The sequence below is a fragment of the Pygocentrus nattereri genome, chromosome 18 (genome assembly GCF_015220715.1).
Source record: "Pygocentrus nattereri isolate fPygNat1 chromosome 18, fPygNat1.pri, whole genome shotgun sequence".
Lineage (NCBI taxonomy): Eukaryota > Metazoa > Chordata > Actinopteri > Characiformes > Serrasalmidae > Pygocentrus > Pygocentrus nattereri.
Genome location: NC_051228.1, coordinates 35713659 through 35736485, shown reverse-complemented (window position 1 = coordinate 35736485; position 22827 = coordinate 35713659). Strand labels below are relative to the sequence as shown.

Sequence of the window (22827 nt, the reverse complement as noted above, 5' to 3'; positions counted from 1 at the left end):
TACCATCATGGCCGTGCTCTTGTGAAAGTCATGCTCCGGGTTGGCAGCATCGTCGTTTAGCCACTCGTGAAGAAAAGTGTGTGAAACAGGCGAATATTCGGTGCTGCCCGCCTTCAGCCGTGTGCGTGTGGTCATGGATCCTGACGGACAGCTGCGCAATGTGAGTGTGAGGTCTGCAGCTCCGCGTCTCCGCGCGGTTTCCCCGCTGTTGTCGTTTTTCTAACGTGGTGTTTTTCTACATTTGTGCTTTCCAGCTTCGCGACTTTCTTCTGGTTTATAACCGAATGACTGAGATCTGTTTCCAGCGCTGCACGACTAATTTCAACTACAGAAGCCTTACAATGGATGAAGTAAGTCAGTCACCACCACACTGGACTACTGCTGTACTAAATTACTCAGTACCAGAGCTGGACTGAGTACACAGTGAAAGTAGAGTTAAAGTCGAGACCCCCAAGGTAAAATATTCCTCCAGTAAAAGTAGAAGTTCCTCCCTTTAGACCTCCACTTGGGTAAAAGTACTAAAGTATTTACCTTCAAATGTACTTAAGTATAAAGTAAAAGTACTAAAAGAGTAATTCTGGCTCTGATGTCCTGTTATCATTTTTATAACCAGACTGGCTTCATGAACTCATTTCAGGTGAAAGTCCTCCAGCGTCTCTCTTGGTAAACCAGTCTTTTAATAGAACGTCATTAATTAGTGACGCTGACGTCTATTAAAATGATCAGAAGCACAAAACACTGAAGGTAAACAGTTTCCATCAGGGAGAACCGAGTGGCTCTGAAATCACTTTTTACACACAAGCAAAGTTTCAGTTTCAGATTTATTTACAACTTAGTTCCAAGTTTAAGTTGAATAAAAACTGGCTTTAAACTCAGGATCACAGATGAGCTCCTTTACTATGTTGATCTGTAGGCGTCTGTTCATAAACATAAACCAGCCCAAACTAATTTACTATAAAATGAAATGGTGTTTGTAGAAATTCAGAAAAAAGCCGCGTCAGTCTCGACTGCATATGTGGACATATTTCTATATTGAGCTCTATTTACACAAAGTTAGGTTAGTTCATCATTTATGTTGAACAGACTCTCCCAAAGTTTTACGCTGCTGCGCTGACGTTGAACCGCGTGCTGCACTGGGTCGGTATGACCAACAGGTCAAAACCAGCTCTAAACAAAGTGACCGCTGGGCCCTGATTGGTGCTCTGGCTTTGCGCTTCTTTCGTTTTGACATGTTACGTTTTTATACACACAGAAACCAAAAGGAACGACAGATTTCTCAAAATGTAGGAGGAAAAAGTCGGATATTAGACTCTGAAATGTAGTGGAGTGAAAGGAAAAAGTCGCCCAGAAATGGAAATACTTAAGTAGTTTTTTCGTGTAGCTGTACTTAAGTACAGTAACGAATTACATTTACTTAGTTACTGTCCACCACTGCTTAGTACTGTCATTCATTACTGAGTTATTTGGGTTTAGTCCTGAAGATTAAGCCTTTATTTCTACAAGGGGTTTATTCGGAACAGCCACCTAACTTGTGCATTTCTCTGAGACCCCTATCTGTAGCTGTGTGTTGCAGCTCCACTACACAGGCAGGAGTGCATGTACAGACTGTGGCCTGACTGTTGTATCTGTTGTCAGGAGCAAATTGCCCTAAAATATCCAGGCCAGAGTGGCTCTGTGGTCAAAAACTGGCTATTGAAGCGACATAGGATGAATAACACCAATCGTGCATCGACAGATGAGCTGTACAGTTAAAGTAAAGCTGTAATAAAGTGGCTGGTGAGGGTGTAAGTATGCAGGGTAAACCTGCTCTTCACCTCTTAATCACTGTTTCATTTTTCTTCAGCAGCTTCCTTTAGTAACCCCTTAAAATCCTTGGTTTACACCGATCGGGCATAACATGATGACCACCTCATGTTTCTATGCTCATTGTCCATTTTATCACCTTCATTTACCATACAGGATCACCTACAGTTACAGACTGTAGTCCATCTGTTTCTCTGCATACTTTAACCCCCTTTCATCCTGTACTCCAGTGGTCAGGACCATTTACTAGTTGTCTTGATTTTCTACCCCATAGGAGCACTGTGCTGACAGCTGTGCTGGTAAATTAATCCGCTCTAACCATCGTCTCATGGGGACGTATGTGAAGTTGATGCCGGCGATGGTGCAGCGGCGAATGGAGGAGTTGGAGAGCAAGGCTGCAGAAACGGCAAAGGCAGTGGAGTTAGCAGCCCCAGTGCAGCCACTGGCTGAAGGTTTAGGAACACCAGAGACATCAACCATGGTGTCTTCATCTACAGCCGAACATGTGGGGACCACAGAAGCACTTGCTGGATCAGCATCATTTACACCATCAACTTCTGAGCCTACACTAAGCAGTCTGTCACCAGCTCCAGCACCGGAAGTGCCACTTATGTCAGAATCTGCCGTTCAAGCCGCAGATGCAGCCGTTCCATCTGTAACATCGCAGGCTACAAACGTGTCATTGATTTCACCACTTGTTACAGAACATGCTCAAAACACTGCAGCTGAGCTTCCAGCAGTCCTACCATCCACTCAGGGATCTTCTATAAATTCCAGCTTACCTGCACAAGATTCACTCTCAAGTGTAGTGGCAGCCATCCCGATAGAAAAGTTAGCTCTAAAGCAGGTTAGTGTAGACCGCAGCAGCACTTCACCAGTCCCAGGACTTCAGTCTACTGTTGGGACAAAACAAGACAAGACAACTTGATGTCACTTGCTTAAAGGGGAATTTCTGCATAGTTCAGTTGTTGAGACGTCGTGAGTGTTTTCATGTGAAATGGTGCACTAGAGAACATTAATGACTGATTTCTTGACAGTAGTGGTGATGGGAACCAGGAGTCATAAAGTCTGTTACACAATACAACCATTTTATTCACTATCTGGAAAAAACAGTCTACCTACTCACGTATTCTGAGTTTGTATATATAATGTTAATAATGGGGAATAATTAGTGGTAAATCTGACTCTTTTTGGAGGGGAGGGGGGGGATATTTTGCCTTACAGCGCTCAGCATGTACCTCTTTGCCATAAATGGATTTTAATATGTTTTAGACGAAAACCTTAAAACAAAACTACAATAAAACAACGTGTCTGACATCAGCCAGAGCCTTCAAAACCATTCAATGCTACGTACTCTGGTTCCGATCACCGCCAATGTGATAAATTCTCTTTCTCTAAAGTGGAGCATTTCACATTAAACCACTCTAAATTTACATCCTAAGATTTCAGATAAATTTTGAAAAAGAATTGGAATTTCCCCTTTTATGTTCAGAAAGACTGAAAGGTATGATAACTTGAACTTGCTTCAGCATCGTGGGCTGATGGGCAAACCGTTAATGACCGATCTCATGTAATGAGTGCGGAGGCAGTGGCAGATAAACCCTTTTCTATGACTGTGGTTCAAGCCTCCTGTTCTGATAATGGGACTGTTGGTGTAACTGAAAGGACAAGCTGAAAGACGCACAGTCCACATGAACGACTTCATGCACAAGAACCTTCCAGCAGGTAGCTTTCACAGAAGGAGCTTTATCGTTAGTGTCATGAAACGGAAGGTAACGGCGTTTCCTCGGCCCTGTAATTCCTACAATGGTGTTTAAATTTCTAAAGCCTGAACTTCAACAAAAATAAAGCAGATGAAAATGAAAACTGAAATGGCTTTCTTCGTGTATCACACCACAACATGCGTCAGGCTCCAGGCCTCGTGGGCCAAAACACTGCAGACTTCAGCACACGGCCTCATTCAACCCACCTGATTCAGCTCAGCAGCTGATTAGCAAGGCCTTCATGAACTGAATTCAGATTGTTAGATGAAAGTAAACGCTAATCTCTGCAGCACTTTGGCCCGGAAGATCGCCAGTTTGACCTGCCTGCACTACACTCTTTAAAAACGATGGTTCTTCACTAAAGAAAATGGTTCTATATAGGACCATGAACACTCAAAAGAACGCTTCACATTATTAAAGGGTTTTTTGCATCATGAAAGCGTTGCAGATGGCTCTATATAGAACCCTTTTTGAAAAAGGTTCCACTATTGTTACAAGAACCCCATAGATCCCTTTTTGCTAAGGATGTATGGTTCTATATAGAACCTTCTTGAAAAGGGTTCTGCTGTTGTAACAATAGCAGAACCCTATTTTGGTTTATATCGAACCATCTACAGCACATTCTCCATCAGTCTGAAGAACGCTTTCACAAAGGGTTCTTTGCATGTTCATGGTTCTTTGTAGACCCGTTTTCTTCACTAAAGAACGCTTGAATTTTTTTTATAAGTGTAGAATAATTATCTAGTCTCAGGACAACTTGTCAGACGTTGTTATTAATTACAGGCCTTGTTGCTTTAGCCTTTTCCCTCGATTATGAGCCTGGTTGAACATCTGAAGAACCTGTTCAGGATGCAAAAAACCCTTTAAAAGTGTGAAGCGTTCTTCGAGTGTTCATGGTTCTACATAGAGCCATTTCCTTTACTTTTAGCTTAACTCTCATCTAACAATGCATTCAGTTCACGAAGGCCGTGCCCTTTTTTTTTTGTTTATGTATTCAATGTCACAATTTCTAACCACAGTGAGGAGAATGGGATTACAGTTGCACAGGCAGTTTACTGTGTGGTTAAGAGAAACCACAGCTATTCAGTTTCATGGCTGCAGACAGGGAGGGTGAATCGCTACTACAACAATCAGAGGCGTGTAGAGTAGCCATTTATAAAGTGTAGAAGTTGTAGGACTAAATCTACGTGGATTTTCATTACAGAGAAGCCTAGCATTTATTTCTGCAGGGTTACGAATACAGTAACATAAATAAAGACATTTCCACACAACAAACCCTTATAAATCACGGGTAAAGGCTGTGGTCATAAATACAGGGTGATTCAAAAAGATTCGTCTGATTTCAAAGCGCCATATTTTTACAACTGTGAGGCGTCTAGGAACCAATCACAATCCAGTTGTAAGAGGGGGTCTTAGAGTTTTTGACTGGCTCCCTTCAGTCTGAGAGGAGCTGAGACCCCTGAGCAGAAAGCGTTCTGCGGTCTCCACGTCAATCAGAGTGAATCCCTCATAACTGTGCAGTGGGATTTGTGGGCAGTGAAGCTCCAGCAGCTCAGAGCGTTCGGCGCTGGTTCCACAGCACTGGATGATCTCCGAAATCCCACTGAAAGAGCCGTGAGTCCAGCGACGCCCGACAGGCTCAATCCAGTCTGGAATGAGTTTGACTGTGGTGTTGATGTCGTCCGTACAGCTGGAGGAGGTTCAGACTGAGACCTTGTACAATTACATAATAAACTTTACGCTCATTTAAACCATTTACAGTTCACTGCACTGATCTGTAATGATTTACAAGTGAAATAAATCATTTAGAATTCACATTCATCTTTTTGAATCACCCTGTAGAAGTATTATTAGAGCTGGACATTATGACATTATGTATCGCTATTCTGATCAATTGTCACAATATGCTTTTCTGAATATGTTGTGGATATCGTCGATACCTTTCACTTTTCAACTGCATGTCTGATCACAAAAAGAGTATAATTAGTCCTGTTTAACTGGATTTAGTGTGTACATAATGCACTTTATGTTCCAGCTTCCCAGATGTCCAAAAAAAAAAAAAAAAGATTTACTGTTGCATATCATCTTTTTCTTTCGGCTGCTCCCTTTAGGGGTCGCCACAGCGGATCATCTGCCTCCATCTTGCCCTAACCAGTGCCTCCTCTACTTTCACACCAACCATCTCTACTGTTACATATCATATATTGTGATATTAAATTCCTGCCAGATTGCCCGGCTCTAACAAATATGCCTTTTTCCCCTGGCAGAGTTCATGTAATGTGTTAATGTAAAGCGCATTTAAGGTACACAATTGAACCCCCAGGGGCCTTTGAGGGCTCATTGTTTTCGAGGGCCAAAAACAAAAACCTCTCCTTTCATCAAACAGTGAACCTTTCCAAAAACCAACTTGACTAGAGGTATATAAAAGTAGCCGGTTAAAGAAGTACTTAGTAAAGGTACTGAGTAACTTATATAACTGGAGTGGAACTTCTTACCACATCCAGCGTCTATTAAAACAGTCACGAAGCGTATGTGGTCATCGACGTAACGTAATGAAATTAAACACAAAAAGGGAATTAGTAACTAAATGTAAATGGCTAAAACATAACTGAATGAAAACATAGATGCTGTACCTCAGTAGAAAATAAAATAAATAATATTCAGGATATTACAAATCACTTGTAATTTTACTGAAGTACATGAAACTCTGTAAAGGGAGCTAGTTTACTGTCCTAATCTCCCAACTCTGAAAACCATGTTGATATATACATACATATACACATATATGTGCGGGTGCATATTTACATATATATATATATATATATATATATATATAAAGGTGGATGACTTCAAATATCTTGGGTCAACCATCCAGAGCAGTGCAAAAAAGAGGTGAAGAAGAGGGTGCAGGCAGGATGGAGTGGGTGGAGACGGATGTCAGGGCTGATGTGTGACAGAAGGATAGCAGCAAGAGTGAAAGGGAAGGTTTACAAGACAGTAGTGGTCCTGCTATGATGGATGGTTTGGAGACTGTGGCTCTGTCTAAAAGACAGGAGGCTGAGCTGGAGGTGGTGGAGATGAAGATGCTGAGATTTTCGTTGGGAGTGACGAGGCTGGACAAGATTAGAAATGAGCAGATCAGAGGGACGGTGAAGGTGGTGCAGTTTGGAGATAAAGCCAGAGAGGCCAGGTTGAGATGGTTTGGACCTGTGTTGAGGAGGAATAGTGGATATATTGGTCAAAGAATGTTGGAGATGGAGCTGCCGGGCAGAAGGAGAAGAGGTAGACCTCAGAGAAGGTTTATGGATGTAGTGAAGGTGGACATGGAGATGGTTGGTGTAAAAGTAGAGGAGGCAGTGGATAGGGCAGGATGGAGGCAGATGATCCGCTGTGGCGACCCCTAAAGGGAGCAGCCGAAAGAAGAAGAAGAAGATGATATATATATATATATAAATATATATATATATATATATATATATATATATATACATGAACATACACTATGCAGAAAAATAGAAATAAATCTAGACATAAGTTAAAGTACAAGAGAAATAAAATAAAAGTATATCTATATAGTATATATAATGTCGTGAAAGAGCTAATAGTAAAGGGGAATTCACTGAATCATGTCTGCATAATTCAGCGAATAAGATGTAAACAAAGTCATATACAGTGTTTAAAGGTGAAATGGTACGTTATAGAGAAACTTGGGTTACTCAGTTCTTCTTTTCAATGGAAGTGATAGGAACCAGGGGGTCGCAATGTCTACAATGCAAATACAGCCTTTTAATTTACTGTCCCAACCACCAGCGAACCTAGACGTCTTCGGAGTTTCATATATAATGGTAATGATGATCAAATAGTAGTGAACATGGAAGAATATGTTTTATTTCAGAGGGACTATTTTGCTTTATAATCCCCTTCATGTACCCCTCCACCACAAATGTCTTTTAAAAGATGCATTTCAGGCCAAAACCTTACCTCAAAAATGATGGAAAACACGTTCACATGTACTCATTAATCCGATAATTGGAGAAAATGTTAGTAATCCGATCAACATGTTTACATGCACTTGAGTAATCAGATAACTGGGAAACTCCCGGTCCACATGAGTCAGACAGTCATCGGATTTCTGCTGTGCAACCAGGGAATAAACTCGCAGGAGAAGACGTGACGTAAACATAACGTAAAACTCAAACGTCATTTGGTTTCAGAGCCGCGCCAACAGTGTTTTTGCTGTGTCTCGTCACAACCACTGTCTGATCTCACGCATGCACAGACTGAGAAATCCGATAGAAATCGCAGTACGAGTTTACATGCACTGAGAAATCTGATTACCGAGCTGAAATCCGGCTCTCTTTTATTGGATTTCTTAATCGGGTTTCTTGATGGTGTTTACATGACCGTTTGAATAATCAGATAACTGCAGAAATCCGATTATGATTGATTACTGAGTGCATGTAAACACATGCAATGGCTTCAAAGATTTTTGCCAATCGGATCGAATACATTCCGTCTACAGGTTCAGGTTGAGGTGTTTAGATGCTCACTCTATTCAACAATCTGACGGAAAACCTTCGTTTACATGCGCGCTACGAGTAATCCGATCGACAGTGACGCGGAATGGTAAGCGTTACCATGACAGCGAACATCCTGTGAGGTCCAGTCAGAGTGAGATGAGCAGCAGTGAGCAGTGCTTGTGTCTTCAATTACTTTAAAACGACGTCAGACTCAGAAAACCTTCCTTCACACGTCCTTATCAAAGAAGGCCGAGAGGAAGACGTCGTGTTCTGAGACACATAAGCTGGGCGTCCGTCCCCCCGCCGTCTTTTAAAGATCTTGAACGTCATAAACCTCTCGCTATGGCGCGGCGCACGTGCGCAGAACGTACTTACACGTTCCGATAGGGAATGTAATCGGATTCAGGGCGTTTACACGGCTATTATTCTTCTGTTTAACGGATTATGTTACAGGACTACCCACCTCGTTCAGATATAAACCTTATTCAGAAAGGCCTCAGTCGGACTAGCCTATTCCGATTGAAGTGCATACATGGACCTATTCTCTTACGATTGAGCTGTTAATCGGGTTATTCGGGTGGCTAGTGTCCCATGCTTCAGGCAGGGTATTCATAGCCATTTCATGTAATAACTTTCTGAGTGGGGGGCTTTAAAAGACAAATGTTTTCACCCATTTGGTTCCTATCACTACCACTGTGAACAGACTAACGTCACGCTTCTCCTGAACGGAGCATTTCACAGCAAACCGCTGTTCGCTGACACACATGCTGAATATCTGAATCTGTGGAAATGCCTTTTGACTCTTAAATACTTGTTTCTCCAGGGCAGTGTGTGAAATACATGACCAGAGGGCAGGGTTTTAAGCCGGCTCCCAACAGAGGGCGACGGAGCTTCGGTTTCTGAATGGAACTCCTCTCTCCCTGCACAGGGAGGTGGACCCACAACCTCCTCCGACTAGGGTGTGGACGTTAGTGTCCGACAGACTGCCCTTACCATCCCCGTCTCTCCACTCCAGCCAGAGTCGCCACTTCACCAGGTAATCCCGCACTTTCTGTTTTCTGTTCGTCTCACAAGCGCCGCTCGCAGCTTTGTTCGCGTGTGCTAAGCTAACGTACTCGGCTACGGCTGCTTATCAACGGCGCCAGCTCGAGGGCTAACAAGCTAGCGTTGTATGCTAACAGGTTAGCTCAGGGGGAAAACGCCGAAGCGCCGTTGTTTAAACACCAAATAAAAGTGTTTTTTTCATTGAAAACGATGCGCTAGCTACTCCACGGCTGGCTGAAATACCCTGTGGCAATCGGTGAAGTTTAAATTTGGGCATAGGAGCCTTGGTAGCGGTGTGTGTGGCTCTTCTTGGCCACTAACCTTCGCGGCTATCTGGCTGCTGAAAACGTCAGCAGTGCGGAGTGAGCCCATAACTTACCTGGCTGTCTGGACAAAGTCAGACAGATGCTGCTATAACAGTTCAGAAAGCTGTGTCTGAACCACCACCTACTTTTTATACGACCTTATTACAATGTCTAGAGTTTTTCTCGCGGTTTTGGTGCCGCTAGGTTGTGTTCTTCTTAGAGAACTGTAGCTTTATAAGCAGGGCTGGGCAAAATGCTTTGAAAAGGTATCTGGACTTGGCTGAGTGCTGAGTACACTATCCTGAATACACTCCTTGCTAGTAAATGGTTGGACCCCCTTTGGCCTTCAGAACTGCCTTAAATCTTTGAGGCAGACTTTCGACAAGGTGTTGGAAACGTTCCTCAGAGATTTTGGTTGGTTATTTGAGTTCCTGCTGCCTTTCTATCATCTGGAACCAGTCTGGCCGTTCTCCACTGACCTCTGGCCGTTTTCGTCCACACAACTGCCGCTCGCTGGACCATTCTCTGTAAACCTAAGAGTAGAGTTTACAACCATTTGTCACTGTGGAATTAGACCTCTGCGTTTAACCCATGCAAACAGTGACACACCCACATACATGCAAACTAGTGACCACACACACACTAGTGACCACACTTGCCCGGAGCAGTGGGCAGCCCTATCCACGGCACCCGGGGAGCAATTGGGGGTTAGGTGCCTTGCTCAAGGGCACTTCAGTCATGGACTGTCAGCCAAGGGGATCAAACCGGCAACCTTCTGGTCTCAGGGCTGCTTCCCTAACCTCCAGCCCACTGCTTCCCCAACCTCCAGACTGCCCCCTGGTTGTGTGTGAAAATCCCAGTAGATCAGCAGCTTCTGAAATACTCAGACCAGCCTGTCTGGCACCAACAACCATGCCACGTTCAAAGCCACTTAAACCCCCTTTCTTCCCCATTCTGATGCTTCAGCAAGTTGTCTTGACCACCTCTACATGCCTAAGTGCACTGAGTTGCAGCCATGTGATTGGCTGATTAGCTATTTCTGTTTACAAGCAATTGAACAGGTGTACCTAATAAAGTGGCTGGTGAGTGTATTTAATAATGTATTCCATATTCAGAATACAGTTACAGTACATCTCGGAAAGGCCAAGGAGAGAAATTCATACAGTTCCTTGCTGTTACTAGTTGGCAGTTTTTTTTTCGTGTAATTATTCTTATACTGAGATTAATAACTGATCACATTGATTTATCAGTCTACTCAGGCTTTAGCAGAGCTCAGTAACACTGAGATTAATAACCGATCACATTGATTTATCAGTCTACTCAGGCTTTAGCAGAGCTCAGTAACACTGAGATTAATAACTGATCACATTGATTTATCAGTCTACTCAGGCTTTAGCAGAGCTCAGTAACGCTGAGATTAATAACCGATCACATTGATTTATCAGTCTACTCAGGCTTTAGCAGAGCTCAGTAACGCTGAGATTAATAACCTATCACATTGATTTATCAGTCTACTCAGGCTTTAGCAGAGCTCAGTAACGCTGAGATTAATAACAGATCACATTGATTTATCAGTCTACTCAGGCTTTAGCAGAGCTCAGTAACGCTGAGATTAATAACCGATCACATTGATTTATCAGTCTACTCAGGCTTTAGCAGAGCTCAGTAACACTGAGATTAATAACTGATCATCACATTGATTTATCAGTCTACTCAGGCTTTAGCAGAGCTCAGTAACACTGAGATTAATAACCGATCACATTGATTTATCAGTCTACTCAGGCTTTAGCAGAGCTCAGTAACGCTGAGATTAATAACCTATCACATTGATTTATCTGTCTACTCAGACTTTAGCAGAGCTCAGTAACGCTGAGATTAATAACTGATCACATTGATTTATCAGTCTACTCAGGCTTTAGCAGAGCTCAGTAACGCTGAGATTAATAACCGATCACATTGATTTATCAGTCTACTCAGGCTTTAGCAGAGCTCAGTAACGCTGAGATTAATAACCGATCACATTGATTTATCAGTCTACTCAGGCTTTAGCAGAGCTCAGTAACGCTGAGATTAATAACCGATCACATTGATTTATCAGTCTACTCAGGCTTTAGCAGAGCTCAGTAACGCTGAGATTAATAAACGATCACATTGATTTATCAGTCTACTCAGGCTTTAGCAGAGCTCAGTAACACTGAGATTAATAACCGATCACATTGATTTATCAGTCTACTCAGGCTTTAGCAGAGCTCAGTAACGCTGAGATTAATAACCGATCACATTGATTTATCAGTTTACTCAGGCTTTAGCAGAGCTCAGTATCCCTGAGATTAATAACTGATCACATTGATTTATCAGTCTACTCAGGCTTTAGCAGAGCTCAGTAACGCTGAGAAATGTAAAAATTAACTGAATTCTGAACGATGTCTTTACAAAGTGTAGCTTGGACTATGTCCTTAATTTCTGTGTTCTGAATATGAATTCCCACTACCTGTATTTTGTTACATCCCAGAACTGTGTATAAACACTAAAGTACCTTTAAGATGGTGTATTTGTATGAAGGAATGTTTACGAGAACTGCCAGGTTTTTGCACAATCCTTGGCGCACAGGTAGGAGTGATGCCAGGACAAGTGAGGTTGCCAAGTAAAGCAGAGCTGTGGACTTTTTAAGGAATGAGTATGTGTGGCAAGGAGTGTGTAATTACTGTGGGATCGGGGGTTCATTAGTGAGGAAGCTTCTGAAACGTAGCCTCTGTCGTCGACTTTGTCTGACAAATGACCTTTTTCCTCTCCGGGTTGTAGTTTAACTTCAAATGAGCAGTTTGGGCGTTTAACAGTCTTTATGTTCGTCTCCTGCATTTAAAGTGGAAGTTGAGATGTGAGCAGTCCTGCTGAGCGGTTTGATCTTGGCAACCAGGGATTACCTTTTTGTTTACTATCCAGAATAGCCAATGAAGTCAAACGTGTCGTTTGAGTTTTTATATGTCGCTGCTGTCGGAGGAAAACCTTGTAAATGGTAACTTTACAGGAAAAGCCAAAAACCTACTTTACTTTCAATGTAAGTCAATGGAACCAGACGTTTTCCATGTCATTTTGGGCTGTTCCTTTTGCTCCATTCATCATGAAATTTACACACAATATAAAAGACTACAGGCATTTTCTCATTATGTCCAAAATGGAGATACAAGGTTTTCTTCCAACAGCAGCAATGTAGTGTTGATAGTAGTAAAATAGTGGCAAATCTGAAAAATATCTCTTCTTTAGGATCTGTTTTGCCTTTTAATGCACTGCATGTTCCCCTTCACCACGAACATGCGTAAAAAAACGGGAAAAAAATGGGAAAAAAAACCTTGTATCTCCATTTTTGTCGTTTTACAGTTTTTTCCATAATTTGAAAATACCTGTTGCCCTTTAAGTTGTGTGTAAATTTCATTAAGAAAGTATCTAAAGAAACGGCCCAAAATGACTTTGAAAAAAATCTGGTTCCATAGACTTACGTTAAAAGTAAAGTAGGTTTTTTCCTTTTCCTGTAAAAGAAAACGTCGGATTTTCTTCCAACAACAGTGACATATAGATCTCACTACTTATCTGAGAACTACTATGAAATACTAACGTCTCTGGCATCAGGCAGCGTATTTGTATGCGTGTCACGTAAGATCGCTTTTAGAGGCGTTAAATGGTTCCTATGATTACCACAGTCAACCGTAAGTTTGTCTAGAGCACCACTCTGAAGGGCTGTTTACATCTTAATGGTTAGGTTATGTGGAAATGTTGAAAAATCAGTGGGATCTCCTGTAAGAGGGCAGTGGTAGGACATTCAACTGAAACTGCTTTCTGTTCCTACAATACAAATTGTAGAACTACTAATTGTAACTGTGACTTTCTGTATATAAATCATTTATTTATATATCTATATATAATATAATAAAACGTTGCCTGTGTTTTTCTATTGTAGATCCCACCCTCAGCTCAGAGGCCCCACCAAGCCCACCTGTCCTGTGACTGAATGTACCACTGCTCTCCACCTGTGGCATCCAGGTACTGCTGCATCACACGCCTCTCCCAGGGAGCTCCTGGTAGGGGACGAAGGATTCCACCAGTACGAGGAGTGAGGGGGTGCTGCAATGGATGACATCTTCACCCAGTGCAGAGAGGGCAACGCTGTAGCTGTCCGCCTTTGGCTGGACAACACGGAAAATGACCTTAATCAGGGGTGAGTGGACTCGAAAATGTGCTTAAAATTAGTTGGAATGCAAACACTGCAAAAATGAGCTGAAACAGAAGTTTTACTGACAGTTCATTGCAAGTTTTAAGATGAGTCACTCAGAGGATTATCATTAGTCGTCATTGACTTATTATAGTCTGCATAATCTGGACATTCATCTCACACCATTTCTGCTCAGAGCTTGAACCTTCTACAGAGATTTTTGTCATGTCTAGTTCTGTGGCTTATTTTTCACACTTATCTTTGTTCTCAAGCCATACACTGTCTGCAGAGGTGGTCGGTAGGGCTTTTTTTTGTTTGTCTTTATCAGATTTGGGGAGTTTGAGGTTTAAGCTCTCTGTTTTGACTCAACAGATTAAGACAGTATAGTCTCATTTTGGTATGTGATGGTATGAGGTACGATGCCTCTTGCCTCTGAGGTGGGTTAGTTTTAGTTTGATGTGAATTCTAGAAGTTATTTTTGTGTGACCCAAACTCGACATTAGTTCTGTTTTCAGAAATCAATCACATTTCTCTCCAGTCTGCCCTGGAGGGAGAATGTTTTGTGTCCAGATGTTATAGAGGAACTTCTGGCAGCTGGATCAAAGAGTACATTTCTACATTCTACATTTGCCAGTCCCTCGCACTCAATCTCACATTTGCACTAGAGATGTTGCTGATTAACCGATTGGCCCCTAAATGACAAATGCATCAATATTCGTCCAGTGTTACTGGGTTTAAAAGTTACTTTAATTTCCATTAAACCGTTTGAATAGGCACATTTTTCATTAAGCATTTTTTGATTCGTGCTCATGAGTCAACAGAGTTGACTCCCACTTCATTTTTGACCAGTGGTGCCAGATCAGTTGATAAAGAATATATCAGAGGTTAAACCATCCTTAATGTAGTTTGCAGCGCTAGGATATTTATCTACAACTTATAATACCACTGCATCTTTTATTAAACATCATATTGATTATTGCATCAACATTATGTTGCTGATTGTTATGTTGCCTTAATCTATACCCTACAAAGGTATTTGTTAGTTAAACATGAGCCAGTGTAGTTAGTCCCATGACAAAAAAGCTTAAAACCCCTGTCAGTGTGTGTGTGTGTGTGTGTGTGTGTGTGTGTGTGTGTGTGTGTGTGTATATAAAAAAATAAATTGATATTATTTAATTAAGCAGTAGAACGTGAGAGGGAGTGTTATTGTGAAATAACATCAAAGCTGCAGGCACAAGCCAATGGTGTTGCTTTAATACAGCAGTTAAATAAATACAGTAAGAAATGAATAAACTGGCTGGTTAATGTGTTTTAATGTTCATTTCCTTCCTCCAAATTATAGCTCCTTAACGAGCAGCTTGTTGCTATGTCAGAGTAATGAGCTCCGCCCACTCTCTGCCCAGTCTGCTGTAAGCCCCGCCTTTTGAAGTACAGACTGAGCCATAAAACTGACACAATATCAGGTTCAGCTCAGTTTGGTCAGTTTTTCCAGATCAGTATTAATGTTGTTTTGTTCCAGCCGGTCTGTAAAGCTTCTTACAGCCCGTTTAGTTTGGCGAATGGTGTTGGGTTCATTTCTGGCTGATTCCAGGTTGTTCAGCTGTTCTTCTGTCACAGCTGCCGACTGAAAAGCTGCTCAGTGGTGACGACAGTTTGGGAATTTAGTGTCATCTCGTCTTCGGAGTCGGACCGAAACGGCTGTCGGTCAAATGTGATCTTAAAAATGTCCGTTTTCTGTTTGTGGCGAAGTAAGAAGTAAAAACCCTCAAATGGCTTGAGCGTCTCCTACAGCTATCAAAGTCGTTGCTTGGCAACAGCGTTTCAGCTTCTCAACCCATCAGCTTGCGTGGCCGGAGCTCACTGTTGTATAATGGTGTATAATGGCTTTGCTCCAATCAACACCTCTCCGGATACTGAATAAAAAGTGCAGAACGGAGATGGAGCTGTCCAGTGGCCATTCTGGAGATTACATCTTGCCGATCATGTTGAAGTTTTAGAGTTTTAACTGGGACTTGGAGTGATTTTATGTGAGGGAGAGGAGCGTGAGTAGCTTATGTTTACGTTTACGTGCTAATTCTGACTGGTACTTTGGCAGATTTGACGACATCATTGGCAAATTTTTTCGTACAGAAAGAAAACAGCAGATAACGTAATTTCGCTGATCTCTCTACACTGGCATCATTCTTTCTCTGCCAGGTCGTGGTAAAAACACCACAAATCTGTAGGTGATTGCTACAAGAAAATTATGAAACGGAGTTGATGGGAGCTTTAAAAGTGTTGAGCAGCTGACTTTATGTTGGACTGTTGTTTAAACTGTGCATATGAATTTCAAGCTCGTGCCCGTCAGGCTATATTTTTATTAACTTGGGCTAATAATATCTATAACCTTATGATATAGATCTTATGAAAAACACAGCGTTGTTGTATTCATGGACCGTGTCTGAGATTTTAGGTTTCTTGGTGAACAATTAATTACTGAATAACAATAGTTGGTTATCAGTGAGAAGAATTAGCCTAATTCACACTCACTGTTGCTGAAATTCCCTGTACATAAAAGAACCCAGCTAGATTCCTCAGATAAGTTACTTGAAGGTGACAGTCAAGTTATTGACCAATGAGAGGTCATTACTGGTAGCCAAGGTACAACAAAAGCTGCTCCAAGGAGGTGACATAGTGGAAAAGGCTCTGCATGTGTTGGAGAAGAGAATTGGAAATATATCCCTATATGGTACAGAGAATACGCAGTGTTGATCCACGACTCTCTCTTGAAATACCTCCCCCTTGCCAAACTCTTGCTCACAGCAGCCTTGGCCTCCCGTCTTTTCTGCATTCTGGTAATGTGTTCCAGACAGCTGGTGCAGCAGAATGACTGTGCCTGCTTTCAAACAGGTAGTCAAATCATTTTAGCGTCTCATAAGCCGATTTCCGCGCTTGAGGGTTCAGTTCAGCTCGAATTTATAGTGTTTTGTTTACGTTTACTGACCCTTTACCAAAGTTTTGTATGGGAAAGTCTAAAAAAAACGGAAAAGTTTGAATCTGCGTTACACTCCATTGTTTTGATTCTGATCTAAGCCCATTCCTCTGCTTTTAATTAGGCTCTTTACTGCAGGAAAGAAGTGTGTAGTTAACACTCCCAGTGGGAGTGTTAACATGCTGGAGCGCATTCGCTGTCTGATCAGCGGATCACAGGCACCAGCACGCTCGCAGCGAGCGGCACTAACGACTCTTTGGGGTAGGGGTGCAGCCATGTGAGGAGCTCGGAGAGTCGTCACGTCCGACGTAGATTTCATCTTGGCATTTCCTGCGCACTTCAGACAGTTCAAGTCACTGAAACAGCCAGCAACCGGGCTGCGGCTAGAGGCCGACCAAAAAAGATTCTGAAATGGAGAATCCCGCCTGACGGACAGCTCGGATGTGTGTTTTACAGTGTGACTAACGTAAGGGATGTGTCGCCTTACGCGTAGCTTCTCGCTCTGTACTGAGTCAGAGCAGGGAGGGGGAGGAGGTAGACGGACTGTGCAGGGACAAATAGTTTCCATACTATGAGCTCACTAACCAGAGCACGCTGACTTGAGCCCGACCAGTCCTTTCTGACATCTCTCCTACTCTCCCTCTCCTTCTCTCCCTCTCTTTTCGCCATTTCTTCCTCTCTTACCCCTCTCCAGTGTTTTCCTTCTTCCAAAATCGAACGCTGCAGCCAAGGGTTTTGGTTTTCATTGCTGTTCACTGACACCTCTAATTATACTTGGACCTCTTCGCAGAGCGTAGTCGTGAGGAGCGTATGATGTGCCGTTCTCCTTCTATAGGTTTCTGGGCTTTAGCAGGCTTCTAGATGTCACGACCCTGAGTTGTTGTGGGAGGGAACAGGAAACGGCAAACGCACAGTTGCCTCATTTATGACTATAGCAGCTATGAGATTTCAGTTGGGGAAGCAGACTTGACTGAACATATCTTATCTACAGGCTGGTCTTATCTGTGAGAATACGGTACACAAAGGCTTCTTGGTCCTCCGTAGGGCTGGTCCAAATAATTAGAATACTCAAGTATTTCTTACTATGCTATTCGATTCTCTAAGATTTGGCTTTTTTAAAAGGCAGCGACTGTTACTATGTGGAAAAGGTTGAGAAAAAATGTACATGGTTGGTTTAATTGAGGCATCCACGTCGTCATGCCTCAGAGTGCGGCACTTTTCTTGCAGCCGCTGAAGCTAAAAGAGCAACGAAGCCTGAGAAAGAAAAGAAAAATCAGGAGTTCTCGACCTTTTACACCTCAAGGCGCACCAGTTTACAACCCCAAGTCCAAAAAAAGTTGTGACACTGTGTAAAATCTAAATAAAAACAGAGCGCAATGATTTGTGAATCTCACAGACCCATATTTTATTCGCAGTAGAACATAGAACACATATCGGATGTTGAAAGTGAGACATTTTACCATTTCATGAAAAATATTAACTCGTCTAGAACTTGATGGCAGCAACACATCTGAAAAAAGTTGGGGCAGGGCCGTGTTTACCTCGTGGAGCGTCTCCTCTTCTTTTTTCTTGTTGTTTCTGAGCCCATGCAGTGATTTTCAGTACAGAATCATGCCTGTTTTTAATGCCTTGCTGACTGAGGGCCCGAAGATCATGAACATCCGATATTATCCGCCAGCCTTGTCCCTTGCGTACAGGGATTGGAACGTTTTTCTGAAATTGCGGCAGAATTTTTTGGACGCAGTTTTTCGCCTCTGCCCTTCTTTGCTTCTGAGAGACTCTGCATCTTTAAAATGCTCTTTTTATGCTGGGCCATGTGAGTTAGGTGCAAATTGCTCCTCCAGCTGTTTTTTATTAGTACGAATTACTTTTCCAGCCTTTTGTTCCCCCTGTTCAACTATTTTGAGATTTTTTTTGCGTTGCTGCCATCAAGATCTAAAAGATTTGAATGTTTTTCATGAAATGGTAAAAATGTCTCACTTTCAACGTCTGATATGTGTTCTATGTTCTATACTAATAAAATGGGGGGTCTGAGTTTTGTAAATCACTGCAATCTGTATTCATTTACATTTTACACAGCGTCCCGACCTGTTCGGGATTGGGGCTGTACTTCTAGAAAGCATTAAGGCCCACAGGAAAAAGTATAGTTTTGGGGAAATTTTCAGCACATCTGTTTTTGCCTGCCAACCCCCACAATGCTGGATGCCTATTGGTGAACCTAAAAGATCAACAGATTAGGCTAATATTAGCTTATTTTATGTTATTAATCAAGCTGATTAATGATAAATGATGGCAAATTTAGTGGAATGTCTGTGCGTGTGTTTTTTTTTGTTTTTTTTTTGTTTTGGGGGGGTTGTGTAAGTGCTATCAAAGCTCACTATGGACCACAGGACCCCTTAGCATTCAGGACTTGAAGACCACCAATTAGTGCTTTGTGAACCACTTGTGGTCTGAGGCCCAGCGGTTCAGGAACCCTGGTTTAAATGATCAGATGATTAAAAAATGCTTGGTGTAAAATATACAATGAAAAGTTGGTATGAAGGTACAAAACGATTCATTCAAGTACGTAAATACAGTGATGCTTATGCGACTGACAGCAACACTAAACCACAGGAGCTCAAAGCCTTTGGATCAGTTTGTTGTGGTGGGCTCTGGAAGTGGATGAGGACGGGAGCACTGGCGTATCTGCTTCTGCATCTAGGATGGTCCTTCCCTCATTCAGGTGATCTTGTATCTCCAGGATTCCTCTCCATTCCTTTAGCTTGTTATGACTGAGGTCAACTCAGTCTGCGTATCATCCTCACTGCTGCTTTCTGTGGAAGAAATGAAAATAAATAAAATGACTAAACATTAAAACTATAACCACAGTGCAGGTCATCAGTCACTCTGAGCTGTTCCACCCTGTCTGTGAATCATAAAGCCTGATTTTGTACCAGGGAGCTACAGTTGCGGCCTCTAGAGCAACACGGGCCTCAGCCTGACCAAAAATACTTACAATAAAGGTTCATTATGAAGTGTAAACATGATGATGTTTTAAAAGGTGGCTTTTTCTCAGAATAGGTATTTGAGTACTCATTCAGAAATGCTGTCAAAGTATTCAGAGCCTGTAAAATGCCACGTCTAGGCCCAATCCCATTTCTTATTCTTACGCCTACCCCTTGTTTTTGAGGTTTCTTCTTGCCCCAAGAACTGAGTTACAAGGGTCGGTGGTTGAAATCTTCCCTATGAAACGGGACCCTCAAATCAAAAGAACATTACTTCATTAACAGACTACTAGCGCTCACATTTGTGGGCTTCTTTGGTCGACTGTGCAGCCAACTTGCCCTTTATCCTTTTCTCTGTTTGGAGAGAGCCATGTAGCCGTAACGCTTCACCCTACCCCTCTATCTCAACAAGAATCGGGACACCCTACTCTAAGTGGTGGGGGTGAAGGGTGAAATGGGATTGGGCCCTATTTTTTTTTTTTTTTTTAGACGTCTGGTGGTCTGAATACCCAAATAGGGTAACAAATAAATAATTAAAAAGCAGTGAAGTAAGCATTCCAGTAATCGGTGATGGGCTTATTCCTACCTAGCTTTCTCATAATTGCTTGTAATTTGTGGCTCTTGGTTACCCCCCCCCTATATTTTATCCTCTTATGTTTATACATTCACTGGCCACTTTATTAGGTTCAGTTGCTTGTTAACACACACAGCTAATCAGCCAATCACACGGCTGCAACTCAGTGCATTTAGGTGTGTAGAGGTGGTCAAGACGACTTGCTGAAGTGCAGACCGAGCATCAGAACGGGGAAGAAAGGGGATTTAAGGGACTTTGAACGTGGCGTGGTTGTTGGTGCCAGACGGGCTGGTCTGAGTATTTCAGAAACTGCTGATCTACTGGGATTTTCACACACAACCATCTCTAGGGTTTACAGAGAACGGTCAGAAAAAGAGGAAATATCCAGTGAGCGGTCAGTTGTGTGGATGAAAATGCCTTGTTGATGTGAGAGGTCAGAGGAGAATGGGCAGACTGGTTCCAGATGATAGAAAGGCAGCAGGAACTCAAATAACCAACCAGAATCTCTGAGGAACGTTTCCAACACCTTGTTGAAAGTGTGCCACGAAGAATCAAGGCACTTCTGGAGGCAAAAGCGGGTCCAGCCTTTTACGAGCAAAGTGTATCTAATAAAGTGGCCGATGAGTATAGGGCCTAAATGCATTTGGCCTGTAATGCCACACTGGAAAAGGTCTCTCTCCTGGACAACACTGGAGACTAGCCTGTTGACATGTACTGTAAATAACGGAATGGCTCCACCTTAAATAGAGGCGCTGTTGGCGGTATTGGCAGTTACTAAGAATAGCGTGGTCTCCTCTCACATCCTCTTTCGTATTAGCTCTAAAGCACAAGGATGCTTGAAATGTCTGTGTTCACTGCTGTGTTGAGCGCTGTAGCCTTTGTTTTACTTTCACTTTCCTGTTTTATACTTCCTGCTAGACGGAGTTCCTCATCAGCCCCACTCATTCAGCAATTTATTATATTTGTTTAACTTTATTATATATTTTACTGTGAAATTGTATAAGTTCAGATTCAGCTGTCTTGAAGCAGCAGTTGCTCCAGCTACCAACAGCTAACAGTCGTACTGTCACTGTTATGCCAGGAATGGGTGTGTTTGGGGAAGTTGTAGTTAGTGATGCTGCTGTGGTGCCTTCTGGCCTTTCACCCTCTTTTAAGTAGTGTTTTAGTTCAGACCATGAAGGAGTTGACCAGGAATAGGCAGCACTGAATCAAGACCAAGACCAAGATAAGACTTCTTTTTTTTTTCAGAATATTAAGAAAAGAAAAAATTTTAATTAGTTTGCAGCCCTTTTTAACGAGCATCACATGCGATGGGTATCACTAAATAATATTTTCAACCAGCCTTGGCTTAACTCTGCATTCTAAATTTTAGAAATGGTACACACCGGTCAGGCATAACATTCTGACCACTTCATTGTTTCCACGCTCACTGTCCACTTTATCAGCTCCACTTACTGTATAGCTGCACTCTGTAGTTCTACAGTTACAGACTGTAGACCATCTGTTTCTCTGATACTCTGTTACCCTGTTCTTCAGTGGTCAGGACCCCCATGGACCCTCACAGAGCAGGTACTGTTTGAGTGGTGGTGGTGTTAGTGTGTGTTCTGCTGGTGCGAGTGGATCAGACACAGCAGTGCTGTTATTATGATAAATTCAGAACACCCCTTTATGTTACAATACACTTTAGTTTTGTTTGTTTTTTTGTTTATTTGTTATTATTATTAAATAAGCGTCAGTAGTAACACCGATTACATGTTAGTAAAACACTAAAAATCATTGCAGTTTTAAGTTTTTAATCATTCTTCTTACTATTGTAGCTTTTTGTGTGGCACTGCAGGTTCTACTTCGCCTGTTATATGTTGTGTATTGTGAAAATGTCTTGAGGTATAATGATAATTTTTTGCTTTAAGGCCCACCCTAGTGTTTACCTCACAAGTCGGCATATGCAGACTACAGACATTGAGACTGCTGATATCGAACCGATACCTGCTACCAGTATCAGTATCAGTGAATCCCTAGTAGTTCTGCTGTGACTATGAATATGAATAAACTGGCCGTGAACGCGGCGTTTAATATGTTTTAATGTTCAGTTCCTTCCTCCTAATTATAGCTCCTTAACGAGCAGCTTGGTGCTACGTCAGAGTAACGAGCTCTGCCCACTCGCTGCACAGCCGGCAGTTCGTTCGCCAGCTCCACACAGACCGGCTGACCGTCTGGGAATTTAGTGTCGTCTCGTCTTCAGAGTCGGACCAAATCGGCTGTCGGTCAGATGTGACCTTAACAGTGTCTGTTTTCTGTTTTTGCACAAAGTAAGAAGTAAAAACGTTCAGATGGCTTGAGCGTCTCCTACAGCGGTCAGAGTCGTTGCTTAGCAACTGCATCTCAGTGGAGTGGTACAGTGTTTGTGAAAAACCTGTGATGTTATGGTGAAATAACAGCACAGTTAGAACGCCACTCAACCAATCAGCTCGCTTGGCCGGAACTCACTGTTGTATAATGTAAAGTATGTGTAATTTAAAATAATGAAATTAATCAACATTGATCATTTTTTTAATTGCTTATCATCCAAGCCCTGTCTGTTAGCCTCTGTGCCTTACTGTAAGATCAGCAGTAGGGGTGGGCAATAAAGGAAAAACACAGTATCGCATTTTTTTTA

The 22827-nt window shown here is 42.3% G+C and overlaps 2 protein-coding genes across 2 annotated transcripts in view; both read left to right on the top strand.

The window, feature by feature from the left end:
* Positions 1–18: 18 nt before the first annotated feature.
* Positions 19–3675, top strand: timm10b (translocase of inner mitochondrial membrane 10 homolog B (yeast)). The gene is made up of 3 exons (XM_017691406.2): positions 19–160; positions 255–350; positions 2078–3675. The coding sequence occupies exons 1-3, from the start codon at positions 134–136 to the stop codon at positions 2729–2731; spliced, it is 777 nt and encodes a 258-aa protein (XP_017546895.1). The 5' UTR covers positions 19–133; the 3' UTR covers positions 2732–3675.
* Positions 3676–8969: 5294 nt separating this feature from the next.
* Positions 8970–22827, top strand: part of ilk (integrin-linked kinase) — a 29275-nt gene continuing 15417 nt past the window's right edge. The window contains exons 1-2 of the mRNA XM_017691403.2: positions 8970–9122; positions 13391–13648. Of these exons, the coding sequence (XP_017546892.1) occupies positions 13560–13648 (89 nt within the window). The 5' untranslated portion in view covers positions 8970–9122; positions 13391–13559. The remainder of the gene's footprint in view (positions 9123–13390; positions 13649–22827) is intronic.